The sequence below is a fragment of the Manis javanica genome, chromosome 16, assembly GCF_040802235.1.
Source record: "Manis javanica isolate MJ-LG chromosome 16, MJ_LKY, whole genome shotgun sequence".
In the NCBI taxonomy this organism is placed as follows: Eukaryota; Metazoa; Chordata; class Mammalia; order Pholidota; family Manidae; genus Manis; species Manis javanica.
The window spans coordinates 10,487,602-10,507,044 of NC_133171.1; the positions used below are offsets into that span (position 1 = coordinate 10,487,602).

Consider the following 19,443-nt stretch of genomic DNA (forward strand, 5'->3'; position numbering starts at 1 on the left):
ATCATTATATAATGTCCTTCTTTGTCTCTTGTGACTTTGTTTTGAAGTCTATTTTGTCTGATACAGGTACTGCGACTCCTATTTTTCTCCATATTAGTTTCATGAAATACCTTTTTCCATCACTTTACTTTCAGTCTGTGTATGTCTTTGGGTTTGAAGTGAGTCTCTTGTAAGCCACATATAGAGAGATCTTGTTTCTCTAATTCATTCAGTGACTCTAAGTCTTTTGATTGGTTCATTCAGACCATTTACATTTAGGGTGATTATCAATAGGTATGTACTTATTGTCATTGCAGGCTTTAGATTCATGGTTACCAAAGGTTCAAGGGTAACTTCCTTACTATCTAAGAGTCTAACTTAACTCACTTGGTATGCTATTATAAACACAACCTAAAGGTTCTTTTTCTCCTTTTTCTTCCTCCTCTATTCTTTATATATTAGGTATCATATTTTGTACTCTTTGTCTATGCTCTGACTGACTTTGAGGATAGTTGATTTAATTTTGCATATGCTTAGTAATTGTTCTACTTCCTTTACTGTGGTTTTATTACCTCTGGTGACAGCTATTTAGCCTTAGGAACACTTCCATCTATAGCCGTCCCTCCAAAATACACCATAGAGATGGTTTGTGGGATGTAAATTCTCTTAACTTTTGCTTATCTGGAAATTGTTTAATTCCTCTTTCAAATTTAAATGAGAACCTTGCTGAGTAGAGTATTCTTCGTTTGAAGCTCTTCTGCTTCATTGCAGTAAATATATCATGACACTCCCTTCTGGCCTGTAAGTCTTCTGCTGAGAAGTCTGATGATAGCCTGATGGGCCTTCCTTTGTATGTGATCTTTTTCTCCTGGCTGCTTTTAATAGTCTGTCCTTATCCTTGATCTTTGCCATTTTAATTATTATATGTCTCGGTGTTGTCTTCCTTGGGTCCCTTGTTTTGAGAGATCTGTGCACCTCCATGGCCTGAGAGACTATATCCTTCTCCAGATTGGGGAACTTTTTAGCACTTCCTTCCTCAAAGACACTTTCTAACCCTTTTTCTCTCTCTTCTTCTTCTGCTACCCCTATAACACGAATATTGTTCCGTTTGGATTGGTCACACAGTTCTCTCAATATTCTTTCATTCCTAGAGTCCTTCTTTTCTCTCTGTGCCTCAGCTTCTTTGTATTCCTCTTCTCTAATTTCTATTTCATTTATCATCTTCTCCACCATATCTGATCTGCTTTTAAACCCTCCACTGTATTCTGTAATGACTGGATCTCCATCCTAAATTCGTTCCTGAGTTCTTGAATATTTTTCTGTACCTCCATGAACATGTTTATGATTTTTATTTTGAAATCTTTTCTTGTCGATTGATGAGTTCAGTTTCATTTGACCCTTTTTCTGGTGTTTGTGGGATTTTGGTTTAAAACAGGTTCCTTTGACATTTCATATGTGTATATGCCACACTCTAGTGCTCAGAATCTCTACTCTCTGGAACTGCTCAGCCCCTGGAGCGATGTCAGGGCACGCAGGGGAGCAGTGCTGCTGCCTGGTGGGAGAAAATATCTGTTTTCTGCTTTCTGTCTGCTCTGCCTCTCTCCACTGCCAGAACCATGGGCCAAATACACAGGTGTAAGCCTCTACGCTTTGCTTTTGTAGGTGCCATAGGTGGGGCTTCCCTCTGGCATGCCTGACACCAGGGCAAGGGCTGCTGGTTTGCAAGCCATGTGCAGGCTAACTGGGAGGAAGTTGCAGCAGGCTATGTACCATGGTGGGGGTCCTTGGAGCTGCTTAGCCACCCAGTGGGATGGAGTGCCTGAAGTTCCTGAAAGTTCCCAACCTGCTGAGCAGACAGTCCAGACAAATTTGGCTACCTTTCCTTTCACCTGAGCAGTAAACTCATTGCAATCCTTGTCCCTTTAGCAGCCCTCTCACTGTAAGGAATTTTCTCAGGCTGCCCGCCTTTCTTTTGTCCCAGAGCAGCTGGATATGGATCGGTTTTCCACAAGTGGCTTTAGTCTCTTTCTGTCCAGGTATTTCACCTGTCTTAGCTTTTCAACCCCACTAACCACCAGAGCACCATGCAATGTAGGTTTGTGCTCCCAGAGCAGATCTCCAGGGCTAGGTGCCCCGCAGTCCCAGGCTTCTACTCCCTCCCCACTCTATTTATCTTCCTCCTGCCAGTCAGTTTGGGTGGGTGAAGTCCTTGGGTCCTGCCACATCATGGCTTTGGTATATTACCCTTTTCCATGAGGTCTGTTCTTTTCTCCAGGTATATGCAGTCTGGTGCAGCCTTTTTTCCTGTTGCTGTTTTAGGATTAGTTGTATTAATTATATTTTTCATATTATATGTGGTTTGGGGAGGAGGCCTCTATCTCACCTCTCACACCTCCATCTTTAATATGCTTCCTGTGTAAGCATTTTCCATAGAGGAACTAATCCAAAGAAAAACTTAACTATAGAGAGGGTTGAAGAACGTTATGAGAAAGCCAAGAAATCAACTGAAAGATTCTCTGAGAGGCATATATTATGATGTTAAATAGGTTTTTGAGTAGCTGAAAAGCAACTTCATAAGTATTTTAAGCCTTCTAAAATAATAAGTAGCAATAAAGTGAAAAACAATTAACAGGATTTGAGTTTCTACATTTCACAGGCCTCAAGAAGTTTCAAAATATTCACAGAATAGGGGGCGGAGCCAACATGGTAGCATGAGTAGGACAGTGGGAATCTCCTCCCAGAAACATATATATTTTTGAAAATACAACAATCCTAAAAGAGAGACCAGAAGACACAGGACAACAGCCAGACTACATCCACACGTGCGAGAGCCCAGCACCTGGTGAAAGGGGTAAGATACAACCCCCGGCCCGGCAGGACCCAAGCACACCTCCCCCCAGCTCCCGGCGGGAGGGAGAGGGAGCCCAGGACTCCTAAACACCCAGCCCGAGCCACCCGCACCAGAGCGCAGACACAGTGCATGCGTGGAGGGCTGGAAACTAGGGAAGCAGGGCAGCAAACCTCTGAGCAGGTTCTGAAGCTGATGCCCCAAAGCTGACAAAGAAAAGCAAGTGCTTTTTGAAAGTCTTAAAGGGACAGGGATGTAACAGCTGGACAGAAACAACACAGGTCACAGCCCAGTGGCTGGAAATTACAGGGAAAACTGGGCGCACTAACCCCCTGGGCAACAGCACTGAGACTCCTCACGGAGGTAAACAGCCAAACAGCCCCCGCGCCCATTACCCCTCCAGGCGCTGTGAAAGCAGAGAAGCAGCCTAAGGCAGACCACGCCCTCAGAAAGGGAGATTCCTCCAAATCAGCCGGGCAAGACACAAAGACCCAGTCTACATGCAATTACCCAACACAAGCCACTAGGGGTCGCAGTTGTCCCAGTAAAGAAAGGCCACTAGCAAGTGAAAAGTTTGGCCCTCCCAGCTGACAGTCAATAGCACCTGTCAACATGAAAAGGCAAAAAAATATGATCCAGACAAGACTAACCCAGACAGCTTCGGCATCTGCTACATCTTCCCCTGAGAAGGAACCTGGGGAGACATATTTAACCAGTCTTCCTGAAAAAGAATTCAAAACAAAAGTCATAATCATGCTGACGGACTTCTAGAGAAATATGCAAGAACTAAGGAAGGAGAATACAGAAATAAAACAAGCTCTGGAAGGACTTCAAAACAGAACGGACGAGATGCAAGAGACCATTTATGGACCAGAAAACAGAGAACAGGAATGCAGAGAAGCTGATGCAGAGAGAGATAAAAGGATCTCCAGGAATGAAAGAATTCTAAGAGAGCTGAGTGACCAATCAAAATGGAACAATATCTGCATTATAGGGGTACCAGAAGAAGAAGAGAGAGGAAAAGGGGATAGAAAGTGTCTTTGAAGAAATAATTGCCGAAAACTTCCCCAAACTAGGGGAAGAAATGGCCTCTCAGACCACAGAGGTACACAGAACTCCCATGACAAGGGACCCAAGGAGGGCAACACCAAGACACATAATAATTAAAATGGCAAAGATCAAGGACAAGGACAAAGGATTAAAGGCAGCCAGAGAGAGAAAAAAAGGTCACCTACAAAGGAAAACTCATCAGGCTATCATCAGACTTCTCAACAGAAACCCTACAGGCCAGAAGAGAATGGCATGATATACTTAATGCAATGAAACAGAAGGGCCTCGAACCAAGACTACTGTATCTAGCACGAATATCATTTAAATATGAAGGAGGGATTAAACAATTCCCAGACAAGCAAAAGTTGAAGGAATTTGCCTCCCACAAACCACCTCTACAGGGAATCCTACAGGGAATGCTCTAGATGGGAGCACTCCTAAAAAGAGCACAGAACAAAACACCCAACATATGAAGAAGGGAGGAGGAGGAATAAGAAGGGAGAGAAATAAAGAATCATCAGACCGCGTTTATAATAGCTCAACAAGAGAGTTAAGTTAAACAGTATGATAGTAAAGAAGCTAACCCTGAACCTTTGGTAACCACAAACTTAAAGCCTGCTATGGCAATAAGTACATACCTTTCAATAATCACCCTAAATGTAAATGGACTGAATGCACCAATCAAAAGACACAGAGTAACAGAATGGATAAAAAAGCAAGATCCATCCATACGCTGCTTACAAGAGACTCCCCTCAAACCCAAAGACACACACAGACTTAAAGTCAAGGGATGGAAAAAGATATTTCATGCAAACAACAGAGAGAAGAAAGCAGGTGTTGCAATTCTGGTATCAGACAAAACATACTTCAAAATAAAGAAAGTAACAAAAGACAAAGAAGGACATTACATAATGATAAGGACTCAGTCCAACAAGAGGATATAACCATTATAAATATATATGCACCCAATACAGGAGCACCAACATACCTGAAACAAATACTAACAGAACTAAAGGAGGAAATAGAATGCAATACATTCATTCTAGGACACTTCAACACACCACTCACTCCAGAGGACAGATCCACAAGACAGAAAATAAGTAAGGACACAGAGGCACTGAACAACACACTAGAACAAATGGACCTAATAGACATCTACAGAACTCTACATCCAAAAGCAACAGGATACACATTCTTCTCAAGTGCACATGGAACATTCTCCAGAATAGACCACATACTAGACCACAAAAAGAGCCTCAGTAAATTCTAAAAGATTGAAATCCTACCAACCAACTTTTCAGACCAAAAAGGCATAAAACTAGAAATAAACTGTACAAAGAAAGTAAAAAGGCTCACAAACACATGGAGGCTTAACAACACACTCCTAAATAATCAATGGATCAATGACCAAATCAAAATGGAATTCCAGCAATATATGGAAACAAATGACAACAGCACAAAGCCCCAACTACTGTGTGACACAGCAAAAGCAGTCTTAAGAGGAAAGTATATAGCAATCCAGGCATATTTAAAGAAGGAAGAACAACCCCAAATGAATGGTCTAATGTCACAATTATCGAAATTGGAAAAAGAAGAACAAATGAGGCCTAAGGTCAGCAGAAGGAGGGACATAATACAGATCAGAGAAGAAATAAATAAAATTGAGAAGAATAAAACAATAGCAAAAATCAATGAAACCAAGAGCTGGTTCTTCAAGAAAATAAACAAAATAGATAAGCCTCTAGCCAGACTTATTAAGAGGAAAAGAGAGTCAACAAAAATCAACAGTATCAGAAATGAGAAAGGAAAAATCACAACTGACCCCACAGAAATACAAAGAATTATTAGAGAGTACTATGAAAACCTATATTCTAACAAGCTGGGAAACCTAGGAGAAATGGACAACTACTAGAAAAATACAACCTTCCAAGACTGACCCAGAAAGAAACAGAAAATCTAGACAGACCAATTACCAGCAATGAAATTGAAGCGGTAATCAAAAAACTACCAAAGAACAAAACCCCTGGGCCAGATGGATTCACCTTGGAATTTTATCAGACATACAGGGAAGACATAATACCCATTCTCCTTAAAGTTTTCCAAAAAATAGAAGAGGAGGGGATACTCCCAAACTCATTCTATGAAGCTAACATCACCCTAATACCAAAACCAGGCAAAGACCCCACCAAAAAAGAAAACTACAGACCAATATCCCTGATGAACGTAGATGCAAATATACTCAACAAAATATTAGCAAACCGAATTCAGAAGTACATCAAAAGGATCGTACACCATGACCAAGTGGGATTCATCCCAGGGATGCAAAGATGGTACAACATTCGAAAGTCCATCAACATCATCCACCACATCAACAAAAAGAAAGACAAAAACCACATGATCATCTCTATAGATGCTGAAAAAGCATTTGACAAAGTTCAACATCTATTCATAATAAAAACTCTCAGCAAAATGGGAATAGAGGGAAAGTACCTCAACATAATAAAGGCTATTTATGATAAACCCACAGCCAACATTATATTGAACAGTGAGAAGTTGAAAGCTTTTCCTCTGAGATTGGGAACTAGACAGGGATGCCCACTCTCCCCACTGTTAATTTAACATAGTACTGGAGGTCGTAGCTACAGCAATCAGACAAAACAAAAAAATACAAGGAATCCAGATTGGTAAAGAAGAAGTTAAACTGTCACTATTTGCAGATGACATGATACTGTACATAAAAAACCCTAAAGACTCCACCCCAAAACTACTAGAACTGATATCAGAATACAGCAAAGTTGCAGGATACAAAATTAACACACAGAAATCTGTGGCTTTCCTATACATTAACAATGAACCAACAGAAAGAGAAATCAGGAAAACAACTCCATTCACAATTGTATCAAAAAAAATGAAATACCTAGGAATAAACCTAACCAAAGAAGTGAAAGACTTATACTCTGAAAACTACAAGTAACTCTTAAGAGAAATTAAAGGGGACACTAACAGATGGAAACTCATCCCATGCTCGTGGCTAGGAAGAATTAATATCATCAAAATGGCCATCCTGCCCAAAGCAATATACAGATTTGATGCAATCCCTATCAAATTACCAGCAACATTTTTCAATGAACTGGAACAAATAATTCAAAAATTCATATGGAAACAACAAAGACCCCTAATAGCCAGAGCAATCCTGAGAAAGAAGAATAAAGTAGGGGGGATCTCACTCCTCGTCTTCAAGCTCTACTATAAAGCCATAGTAATCAAGACAATTTGGTACTGGGACAAGAACAGAGCCACAGAACAATGGAACAGACTAGAGAATCCAGACATTAACCCAGACATATATGGTCAATTAATATTTGATAAAGGAGACATGGACATACAATGGCGAAATGACAGTCTCTTCAACAGATGGTGCTGGCAAAACTGGACAGCTACATGTAGGAGAATGAAACTGGACCATTGTCTAATCCCATATACAAAAGTAAACTCAAAATGGATCAAAGACCTGAATGTAAGTCATGAAACCATTAAACTCGTGGAAAAAAACATAGGCAAAACCTCTTAGACATAAACATGAGTGACCTCTTCTTGAATATATCTCCCCGGGCAAGGAAAACAACAGCAAAAATGAACAAGTGGGACTATATTAAGCTGAAAAGCTTCTGTACAGCAAAAGACGCCATCAATAGAACAAAAAGGAACCCTACAGTATGGGAGAATATATTTGAAAATGACACATCCAATAAAGGCTTGACGTCCAGAATATATAAAGAGCTCACATGCCTCAACAAACAAAAAACAAATAACCCAATTAAAAAATGGTCAGAGGAACTGAACAGACAGTTCTCCAAAAAAGAAATACAGATGGCCAACAGACACATGAAAAGATGCTCCACATCGCTAATTATCAGAGAAATGCAAATTAAAACTACAATGAGGTATCACCTCACACCAGTAAGGATGGCTGCCATCCAAAAGACAAACAACAACAAATGTTGGCGAGGCTGTGGAGAGAGGGGAACCCTCCTACACTGCTGGTGGGAATGTAAATTAGTTCAACCATTGTGGAAAGCAGTATGGAGGTACATCAAAATGCTCAAAACAGGCTTACCATTTGACCCAGTAATTGCACTCCTAGGAATTTATCCTAAGAACGCAGCAGTCAAGTTTGAGAAAGACAGATGCACCCCTATGTTTATCTCAGCATTATTTACAATAGCCAAGAATTGGAAGCAATCTAAATGTCCATCGGTAGATGAATGGATAAAGAAGATGTGGTACATATACACAATGGAATACTACTCAGCCATAAGAAAAGGGCAAATCCTACCATTTGCAGCAACATGGATGGAGCTGGACGGTATTATGCTCAGTGAAATAAGCCAAGTGGAGAATGAGAAATACCAAATGATTTCACTCATCTGCGGAGTATATGAACAAAGGAAAAACTGAAGGAACAAAACAGCAGCAGAATCACAGAACTCAAGAACTGACTAACAGGTACCAAAGGGAAAGGGACTGGGGAGGATGGGTGGGTAGGGAGGGATAAGGGCGGGGAGAAAAAAGGGGTTACTAAGATTAGCATTCATGGGGGAATGGGAGAAAGGGGAGGGCTGTACAACACAGAGAAGACAAGTAGTGATTCTACATTTTGCTATGCTGATGGACAGTGACTGTAAAGGGGTTAATAAGGGGGACCTGGTATAGGGGAGAGCCTAGTAAACATAATATTCGTCATGTAAGTGTAGATTAATGATTAAAAAAAAAAAGCAGTTCCTGTGTGGTGACCTCCAATGAGTTCTACACAATGGTATAAAGGACATATAAAAGTGTAGGCAAAGGGTCTGTTTGTATTTATACAGAGGATCATAGCCTAATTTGGCTACCCAGAAAATGAACTAAGAGACGATATGAAAAAGAACTTCCAACATCAGCACTTTCTGGAAGACTCACACCAGAAGATGATCATCAAAAAACCCCAACAAAGATCCACGCACTGCTACAGCTGTAGATGCACTCATCCCACCGGTTCCTGGACTTGCCATGGGAATGAAGAAGGAGATATCTAAGCTGGCCTGTGCATACAGTAAAACAACAAATTTGACTGGATCTATACTGTTGGAACTCAACCAAGAATTAGGAGAAGTGCAAATTGTAGCACCCCAAAATCTTACAACTACAGACTATCTACTGTTCAAAGAACATATGGGATGTGAACAGTCCCCAGGAATGGGTTGTTTTAATTTGTCTGATTTCTCTCAGACTGTTCAAGTTCAGGTGGACAATATCCACCATATCATAGGTAAGTTTTCACAAATGCCTAAGGTGCCTAACTGGTTTTCTTGGTTTCACTGGAGATGGCTGGTAATTATAGGTCTGCTTTGGTGATGTAACTGTACTCCTATTATGTTAATGTGTGTGCACAATTTAATTAGTAGTTTAAATCCTATACATGCTGAAGTTACTCTACAAGAAGATATATCAAAGAAATAATCAATCTTCCCATGTTTTCTTCCACCTGCTACTTCTATAGCTTTTCTTCTTCCTTCCTAATTACAACCCTTGAATAGAATTCGTGCCTCATATCGTATTTACCGAGTATCATAATTCTTCCAAGTGGTAAAGATACCTCAAGACAAATGCTGGGCATAGAAGCCACAGGGCATATATCTGCAAAGAAGTAAAAAGCTAACCTTTTCAAACAATATGGCTTCTCTCTCACTTACGAACTTTTGCATTTCCCTGTATGGCCCCGGAAGATGACTGGTTAGCCAGAGACGGGTAAGATTCCTCAAGGGAGGAACAACCTAAGACAGGCATAGCCGCAGGGGGGCCATCAGGTGAGAAATTGGGGATCAACAGAGGTGAGGCTTAGAACCTCACCCCCCCTGTTTTGAGAGAAATCTTCTGCATCTGTGGATGTTTTATTGCCCTTGTCTAGCTTGGATTAACACATAGTCTACAGGCACACACCTGATCATCTACATTTGCTCTCTTACAACACTAAACTATGTTTTCTACCTTTATCTTGCATCTACCTAGCACTTCAGCATTTTATTAAAAAAATAATAATAATAATAATAAAGGGAGAAATGTGGGATTCACATATAAATCAAGTATAAAAATCAAACGAATATTCATATTTGACCTGATTGTTTATAGTTCATAATGCGTGATCAAAACCGAAAGTTTTTGTGATGACTGCCCTTGTACTGTTCACCATGTAAGAACTTATTCACTATGTAAGAATTTGTTCACCATATAAGAACTTGTTCGTTATGCTTCAGAAGATTGGAGACTGATGAGAATTAGGCTGGGGGTGGATTAATGATTGTGCATTGAGCATTGACTCCCCTATACAGAATTTTATTGTTGTTAACAACCATTTGATCAATAAATATGAGAAATGCCCTCTCAAAAAATAAATAAATAAATAAATAAATACAGTAAAAAAAAAAAGAAAAAGGATCTAACTATAACTATATGTTGTCCATAGAAGACACACTGATACTTAACGGTACACATGCAAGCAGCCACCATGGTGAAATGATCTCACCTGATTTCCAGCTGGTGAAAGCTGGAATGGCTGAATGAGATTCAGACAAAAAAAGACTTTTAAAAAATGATTTTTTTTAAGTTACTAGAGAAAAAGAAGGACATTTTGTAAAGTATAAAAGTGTCAAACCAAAAGGAAGATGTAACATTTATAAACATGCATGCACCTAGTAACAGAGGACTAAAATACATGTAGCAAAAACCAATAGAATGAAGGGAGATATTGACAACCCAGCAATAATTGAAGTCTTTAAGACCCCACTTTCAATTAGACATCTAACAGACTGAAAAGTGATATGACTGAAGGAGAATTCTTCATTCCTCCCAACCCCCAACTTTAAATCTGTTCCCCTTTCAGTCTTTATCTCCCTAAGGAGCAATTGCATCCATCCAATTGCTTAAGCCAAAGTCCTTTAAGTAGCTCTCTCTCACACCTCACTTCCAATCTATCAATGAATTTTATAGCTTGTCCTTTCAAAATATATCCAGAATCCATCTCTTTTTCCCTACTTCTACTTTGGTCTAAACCAGCACCATCATTCACCAGGATTACTGAATAACACTCATAACCAGATTCCACCCTTCCTCCCCTGGTCCCATGCTGTATGTCTCCTCACAGCAGTCAAATAAACCATGTAAAACAAATTAAATCATGTCATTACTCAATCCTGAGCTTACTCTGTCCAGTAATTTTTAAATGAAATCCAAATCCTAAGCTTCCTTTCCAGTTTTATTTCCTACTTTAAATCACTGCATTCTTATCACATTGCCCTCTTTGCTAGCCTCAGCAAGTTGAACTTATAATGCCTAGTTTGAAAATATCACTATATGTATATATGTGTAAAAAAGTGAGAAAGGATAGTACCTATTATAAAATGTGAAAAATAATTACCTATAAGTAGGATTATACGTAATTTTCATTTTTTTCTTATTGCAAAAATGTATTTCTAATTAACACATTATTTGTTTTTATGTATTATGTAACAAAACATATGAAAAGCTTGCACAAAATTTCCTACACCAGTGTGATGATAGTATTTAACTACACAAAATTAAGAAATAAACCATGTGTGTCACAAAAAAAAATCAGAACAAAAGAAACAAACTAAAAAACTAACAAAAACCCTGCCTACAGAAACAGCTAATATTTTACCAGTAATGCTCTGGGTACTTGCATTCATTATTTCATCTAATAACTCTATGTGATGAAAACTATCCTCACATTAAGTGTAAAATGAGGTTCAGAGAGGTTAAATAAGTTGTTTGAAGTTACAGGGCAAGTGGTGAAACCCAGGTCTATCTGACTTGAATAGTCACATTCTAAATACTATTCTAAATATTGCCTCATCACAGTCATATAATACTGCAAAACTGAAATGACCTAAACATCCAGTAACAAAAGAAAGGGACATCATGTAATTATAAAAATATTACTAAAAGCTAGAATTATGTAAAAATTGAGGGACATGTTACAGGAAAAAAGCAAACTGCAACATTCCTTACCTGAGTACAGGAAAATGTAATATTTCATATGGAAATGAGCCAAAATAAACCAATCTGTTAATGTTGATTCAGTTTGGATAATGGAACTTCAGGTTTTCCTTTTGTTTCCTCTTGCTTTGTTCTATTTTCCAGATTTTCATTAAAGCATCAGAGCTGCTTAGAACAAGAAAAAATTAATTTTCATAAAGGAAAAAGTTCTGTAATAAAGGAAAACTCAGACCAGTGTCTTCCCAAAGAGCTACAAACTCCAAGTCTAGAACTAGATAAAACTTTATTACCTATCTAAAAGGTGATCTACATTCTTTCACTGGACATCTGAGGACTCCATGGACCAGGAGTTTTCTTCAAAGGATTTTTATGATGCTCTTTTTTATTTATAGCCTACTTACAAAGAGCCTATTAAGAGTTTATTGGGATTGATGGATAGGTCAGCTCAGACGGTCCAAATTTAATAATCCCTGTCTTTCCACCAGAGGAATATAATTCAAAAGTATTTTCAAACTGTTGGGAAGGAAGAAATTTCGTCCAGCTTCTTCTAGCTGGTCTAAGAATGAAACTGACATGAGAAAGAAGAAAAAAACCAAGTTTATTACATAGGCGGAAGGTTCCAAGACTGTCAGGGAGAATGAGATATGTATGTGTGGGTAAAATTGTAACATTTCCAGAATATCTCGCCAGGCTTTAGTACATCTGCATGTCAATAGGCGTTCAGAGGTGGAAAGAAGTGCGGCTTTAGTGCATTTGCATGATTCCTCAGGGGTGGATTAGTGCATTTGTATGATTCCTCAGGGGTGGAGAAGTCCGTCTACTTATCAAAGGTAATTACCCGGGCAAGGAGGGCTTATCTGTACCGGAGAGGTGAGGGGGAGGGCCGGTTTTGCTGCTGCTGGAGCAGGAAAGAGAGAAGGCCCTGGACTGCAGTTTGTAAGCAGTAAGCAGGTTTTAAACTTAATTTCTCCCTTTGATTGATTTCGGTTTTTAGAGGTATTTTGCTCCGGGAATTCCTCTCCCCGGACTTACAGTATGTCATCCTGAATCAAGGAGGTGGGGGTGGGGGGTGTGATCTGAGACTTTAAAGGAAAAGGTAAGTAATTTACAGGAATTTGAAAAGAGTAAATGTTTGGTCAACAAAATATTTGATGGCACCCAAAAATGATGGAGTTCAGAGAAATTTTAACAGACATTGTCACATTCCGTCCTGTCAATCACCCCTAGATTACGTTATAATACAGCAATCTAAAGTGATTTTTTTCTTCCTACCTCTAAATTCTTTTTGTGCATGGGGGGGCCTTGAACTTTGAACTTTGACTTTGTCAGGTTTTTTCTGAGTCTTTGGGCCTTATGGTTTTCAGCTCAAAATAATCTGCATGTCAAAATGGCACGTCTTGGGGCAACTTGCCCTTGTTGCCTACCAAACCGTTTCTGTAACGTGTACCTTGTATGAAAGTAATGGTACTTAAAAGGTAACAAAGATGGTAACAAAAAGTATAAGTGTTCAAATATGCATACTTGTCCCCAAAACACTGCCTCTGGGACAATAAACTTTTGGTTTTGCTTGGTGGTGGGGACCGAGCGCTGTGGTTTTCACGGTCTCTCAGCAAAACAAAGCCCAACTCCCGGGGTCAACAAAGTGTGCCAGGACCCGCCCGGGGCCGCCTGCTTCCTGCCTGTGGCCGCGGCGCGGCTCTTGTACCTGCTTGCCAGGCGATGGCGCAGCTGTCGGAAAAGCCTCCATGACTGCAATGGCGGCCACAACAACACGACTGACGCGCTGACGAGGCCAAGGGAGAGAGCAGACGCCGGGGCTGCGCAGCAAGGCAGGGCACAGAGGTACCGCCCAGAGGCAAATAAACCACCGGCCGCTGGGGGCCGGCTCCCAGGCAGCGCGGGCGGGGCCAGCCTGCGAGGCTCTCCTCAGGCCCGCCCACCCCTTTACCCGGGCGCACGCACGCACTGAGCGCGCACGCGCCTCCCTGTGCCGAGGGGGAGGCTGATGCTGCGCCCTGCGCACTCCGGCGGGAAGCGCGCGCTCGCCAGAGGCCCGCCCCTCCAGGGGTTTCCGGCGCTTGGGTTCGGCCGCTACGCGGCCCCTCTGGCGTGGCTTTGACCCGAGGACGCCGGATCGGTGGGCTTTTCTTTGGGTATGTTCCGAGACTTCTTGAAAAGCAGCAAGTGTGAAACTTTGGGCCTAAAGTTTGAAAGGGCTTAAGTCTGTCGTTTAATAAACGTTCGCTGAACGATTAAAGTAGTAAGTGGATGTTCGCTTTACTTTTAACTACGCTTTCAAAAACCCCATTCTTGTAAAACTACAGTAGTTTTGGGTGAGTCCTTGACACATGGCCCTCGTAAACTCTCTGAACTGATGGGATAAGCGAACTTGGTGAGAAATTTTTATAGGAAACTTTTTGCCAGCATTATTTTCTGAAGCCTTACTTTTACTATGCTCTTTTTAAATAAACCTGGAATGGTTTACGCAAGTGTAAACTTTTAAAGAATCGTACAGCAGGAGACCAAGGAGATAATATACTATGGTTGAGGAAATGGAGGTTGGTCTATAAACTCTCATAACAAGAGGTCATAGCTCTGCACTAAGATATTTCTGGATGCCAATGCAGTGCTCTTTACATTTACTCAAAAAAAAAAATTGAGTATTAAAGAGCTGTGTGGGTGGATGCTCAGTAAGTAGATCGTAAACAACATTTCTGTGGGGAACAGCATGTTTAGAAGGAAAAAAACAGACTTGGGAGTTAGACTTCAAATCCTGGCTTGGCATTTAGGAACTGAGTCATGTTACCTCAACTCTTAGTGCCAGTTTGCTAGATGTCTTCTACTTTATGTTACTCCATTTTGTATCCAAGAAGGGCATCGCTTACAGATCTGCACTTACTTGCAGATGTAATAGGTTTGTACTACATACACTTTATTTTTTAATTATTTTAAAATTTACTAATTTTAAAAATAACATATTTGAGCTATTCTTGACAATGATACATGGCCTTGCCTTCATGGGGTGGGGGGCAGAGAATATGAATAAATACAAGGTTGAAAGCGTATCTTTAAGTGTATCTTTTAAAAGATACGGGTGAGAATCTAGAAGTAAGAACAATAAAACTCTGGAATCCGAAATCTACACACTTAGTACATAAATTAATACATGACTGAAGATATAAACTATTCTCAACGTATTTCTGAAAACTTTCCTTTGAAGAAGTCTTTCGAGTCATTAATCTGAATTAAGGAAATCTGATTTCATTCATCTGATTAAGGAAAAAGAAAAACATTAACAAATAAAATAAAATTAAGGATCATATAAAGAAATGCTACAATAGGGGTGGAAATCTGGGGGGGAGGGTATCCGCAAAAAATTAGTAACTACCCAAAGGTTAATCTATTGTTTAATATTAATAGAGTCCATGAGGGGAAAATGCTTAACATTTAAACACTTTTGGGATTTAATCAACCAGGGGACCTACTTTATATAAAAATTTCTGCAACTCTTCCTCTGAAAATTAAGATATATACAGAAGAAACATATTCCACGCTCAAATTTCTAGGACAAACCCAAACTCAATTGATTACAGGAATGAAAATGATCAATTGTCACCCTGATTTCATTCTCGCGAGTATGGATAAAAGAATTACATAGATATAAAACAAAATATACAAGTAAATATATAAATATGTATGTGTTTCTGAGAATGTAAAAACCTAGATGGTATTGAATGCTCTCCAAGAGCTAGTAAATGTTTCCTCATACAATGCCATTTAGTATCATTAATTGTTGAATCCATCACTGTAGAAAAACAAAAGCACGTAATTTGCACCAAAATTATTTTCAATTTACATAAGAAGCGAACCTAACAACTCCTGAATCGTTGTCCCTGGACTTAGCAAAAGCTGAAACGAAGCTCAAAAGTTTCAATAACAGTTCCAAATTAAAAGACATTTACGTTCTAGGTCATCATCTTTCCAGTACTCTCAAAATGTCTTTCCGCAAACGTCCCCTTCGTGACACTTCAAACTGAGTTACCAGAGGTAAAAAGGCATTATTCGACTTCCAAAGGAACCCAGAAGCAAAATTAATCACCTTATTTGCCCAGTTTGAGATTTAATTTAACTTCTGGGCCCCACAGTGAAACTAGTTATCAAGACCTCACACACTATACCAATACCCAAATGTTTGCTCCCGTCTCCAGCACATGCCGAGAACCATGTTTGGTTCTTGAGTGGCACGCAAGCTCCGGTCTCTTCGCCCTTAAACCCTGATCACGCAGGAACCACCTACAGCTCTTCACACCCTTCCCAACCCCCGTCCCGGAAGTTGCGTCACGGCGCTCGTGCGCCCTGTCCCCGGATGCACTTTTACATCCGGATTCTTAGTGCGGACTCAGAGCTCCACGGTTCCCACTTAGCACATGCGCGGCGGCTCCGCTCGCTCTTTCTCCACTTCCACCAGCCTTCACTGTTCGGGCGGCCGCCGCCGCCGCCGCCGCCACCGCCGCCGAGAAGTCAGGAAGTTCAAGATGGCCGCCGCGGACACCCAGTCGCTGCGGGAGCAGCCAGAGTAAGTAGTCTCAGTTGCGGAAGGCCGGAGCCCAGGGGACTGCCAAGTGGGAAACGGCGGAGACCTGCACGGGCCGGCGGGAAAGTTCAGGCCTTACCTCAAGAGCCAAACTTTGCCCTTCCCCGCGCGATACGTTCTGGGGCGGGAAACGTGGGGCACGGGCGGGTGGCCTTCGAGCTTTGCTTTCCCGGAGGCGGCGGCTGTTGGGTCTAGGGCTGCTGCGGCCTGCCGCGCGTCGTTGCCCTGGGAGGCGTAGGCGCGAGCGGCCTCTACAGGTCCCGTGCGCGAGGCGGCGGCAGCGACAGTGCCGTCGCGCCTTCCTGTTCCTCCCCGGGGACCGGCCGGAGCTCCCCCGCAGCAGCACTCAGCGGCATACGTGGTGGGCACGGGAGGAGTTGGCGGCAGCGCGAGCAGCCCTAAGACTTTTCTTCCGCATGCAGTACGGCCGGTCGTTCTTCTACTGGTGTCAGTTTTAGGGCCTGAAAGCAAAGAGAAGGGATCCTAGAGCTGTAGTTTGTGGCTAGCGGGCTAGTTCATCTCCCCACGCCTGAACCCTACTGAGCATCCACCGGTACTCCCCCCACTTCCCCTGTTTCTTGGCAGCTTATTTGCCAACTTCCAAACTTGAGGCAAAGTAAGATAAAGTCCTTGGTTGTGAGGCCTGGCGTTTCTGGTCTGAGTTTATAGCGCTTCTTTGGGAATACGAGTGGAAAAAGTAGTAGAAATTGTTAGCTACTTCCAAACCCAGGCACTTTATGTCTGTAAATAAGCTGGTCTGAGAACCATTGCGGCCGAGTGAAAACATGCTTGTATATGCTGCAAAGGCTAAACAGTTGCTTAACTAAAAGCAGTATGTTGATTGTCGTGTTTATGCTAGGAAATCTCAAGCAAGAACTTAAATGGATTTTATTTAATTTTGAGAATGGATTTTAAAACTATTCCTACAGCGGCCGTTTTTTGCATCACCATCTGATTTGTTTCCAGCCATCTTAGGAAAGAGGTGTCTAATCTTCCAGCAACTTGGGACTGAGTGGTAGGAGATATCTTTACCACCCTTCAGTCCAACTCTTCATTGCTGTGCGTCCAGTTCTGGACTCCTCAGTCATTTGCTTTACTTCAGCTAGACCGAGGATCATGGTGATGTTTTCATTAACGACTTTTGAAAGCTGCTTTGTTATCTTCACAGTTTTGATTAGAAGAGAGCAAATGGATTCTAAAGGTTTAACTAAACATCGCCTCTTGTTTTCTCAACAAGTTCACAGTGTGGCACAGTTAACAATATTTATGCCAATACAGTACAAATCCTATGGTACGCAGCTGATCTTCCTAGTAATCTGTTTAAAGTTCCATAGCACTATGTCCACTTATTTGGCATCAGGGACGATTCAGATTCATTTTGAGGAGTGGTTCAACCATATCTTAAGTGTTCAAATAATACTAGATTTAATAACATTTAGACCCCTGCAATATAAACGGAATATTTGGTCTGTGTGTGTCCCACTTTAACTTACTTGAAAATCTTCAACAAAGAAAACAGTTTGATACAAAAACAAGTTCTGTGTATGCTGCTCATAGCTAATGCTGGAATATAGTGCTGAAGTAGTTTTAGAGGACAGTGAGTAGTTTACAATTATATGGAATCTATTCAAAGTAGAACATTTAGAAAGAATAAAGGCTTTGTAATGGCTTCTACATTTGTCCGTTTCTAGCTCAACCTTTCTGGTGATCTTAAACATTTGAATTTTTGTATACATTGACTTAATTTGCGCTTACTATGTACGAGATATGTTTAAAGTACTGAACAAATATTAACTCATTTAATTCTTGTAACAATCCAGTGGAAGTAAATACTGTTATTTCCATATTTTACAGATGATAAAACTGAAGCATACAGAAATTAACTTGCTCAAGGTCACACTAAGTGACAGACCCAGGATTTAAATCCAGGCATTCTGATTCTTGAGCCTTGCTTTTATTTATACTTTCTGGTCTTCCAGTGTATTGTGGCTCCTTTTAAAAATAGCCTGTAAGGTTTGAAATCATTGCGATTTATTTCTAGTCCTAGAAAGATCCATTTTTTGATGTGACAGTTCTAATTCTCTTTGAAACTCACTTGCCCAGACCTGATTTGGCAAAGGTGGAGATGGGGTTTCATTTTAAGACCAGTTGGTCTTTTGAATCCATTGTCATTTTTATATCTACATAGTAAATTCTGTATTAAAATAGTTTAACATGTCATAGAAACAGGCTTAATTATTTTCCCTGTAAAGAAGTAATGGCATTCACTTTGCTCAACATTCTCTGTCTCTGGAGCATAAATTGAATGCTTCCCAAATAAGATGTCATTAAGAATATTCTGTGAAAAATACATGTGAAAAAGAAAGTTGAAGTAACACTGGTGGTTGGTAATTGGTCACTTTTCTTTTAAAATTGTTTCATGGCTATTTTTATTGTGCCCGAAGCTCCAAGAGCTGGGTTGTTTGAAGAGTGAAACTTGTATCATTGCATTTAACAAAACAAGTGAGTAAAATAATGTTAAACACTCCCATATTGTCTGCAGTTTGAATTCAGCTTTGTTCCCAAATAATGTGATTTCAAGGATGTCACTCAGTTCTCAATACATATTGTTTTATAACAAATCTGTTGTAGACCAGGTTGGTATAGATGTAACCTGCTGAATGTGTAGTGTTAAGTTGCAAAATGTAAATGTTAAAATGTAAATTTTTATATATGGAACTTAATATACTTTATTAATTGTTTTTATGAGCTATCCAAGAAGAGTATCAGGTTTCTTAACAAGAAACCTGTTCCTGAAGTTTTAGAAGAAAATTGATAATGAACTGAAATTAGCTGCCTTACCACAGCTCATTATGTATAATATGTTACTACTGTGGACTCAACTGAGTCATATTTTCTTAATTTACCTTGTAAGACTTCA

General features: G+C 40.4%; 2 protein-coding genes across 9 annotated transcripts in view; one reads left to right on the forward strand and one right to left on the reverse strand.

Moving 5' to 3' along the window:
• LOC140846918 (bromodomain adjacent to zinc finger domain protein 2B-like) overlaps positions 1-14,572 on the reverse strand; it is a 195,811-nt gene extending 181,239 nt beyond the window's left edge. The window contains exons 1-2 of the mRNA XM_073225239.1: positions 13,635-14,572; positions 11,942-12,094 (exon numbers count right to left, since the gene is read on the reverse strand). The gene's annotated coding sequence lies outside the window, so the exon portion shown is untranslated. The remainder of the gene's footprint in view (positions 1-11,941; positions 12,095-13,634) is intronic.
• A 793-nt stretch (positions 14,573-15,365) lies between these two features.
• The window catches only part of PRP4K (pre-mRNA processing factor kinase PRP4K), a 32,275-nt gene continuing 28,197 nt past the window's right edge, over positions 15,366-19,443 (forward strand). For 4 of the 8 annotated variants that reach the window (XR_012126426.1, XR_012126427.1, XR_012126430.1 and 1 more), the window contains exon 1: positions 15,368-16,505. Coding sequence is in view for 3 of the 8 variants with exons in the window: in XM_073225242.1 (XP_073081343.1) it covers positions 16,357-16,505 (149 nt within the window). In the remaining 5 variants the exon portion in view is untranslated. Of the gene's footprint in view, positions 16,506-19,443 lie in introns of all 8 variants that reach the window. The other 4 variants (XR_012126428.1, XR_012126429.1, XM_073225244.1 and 1 more) reach the window with 3 other exon arrangements.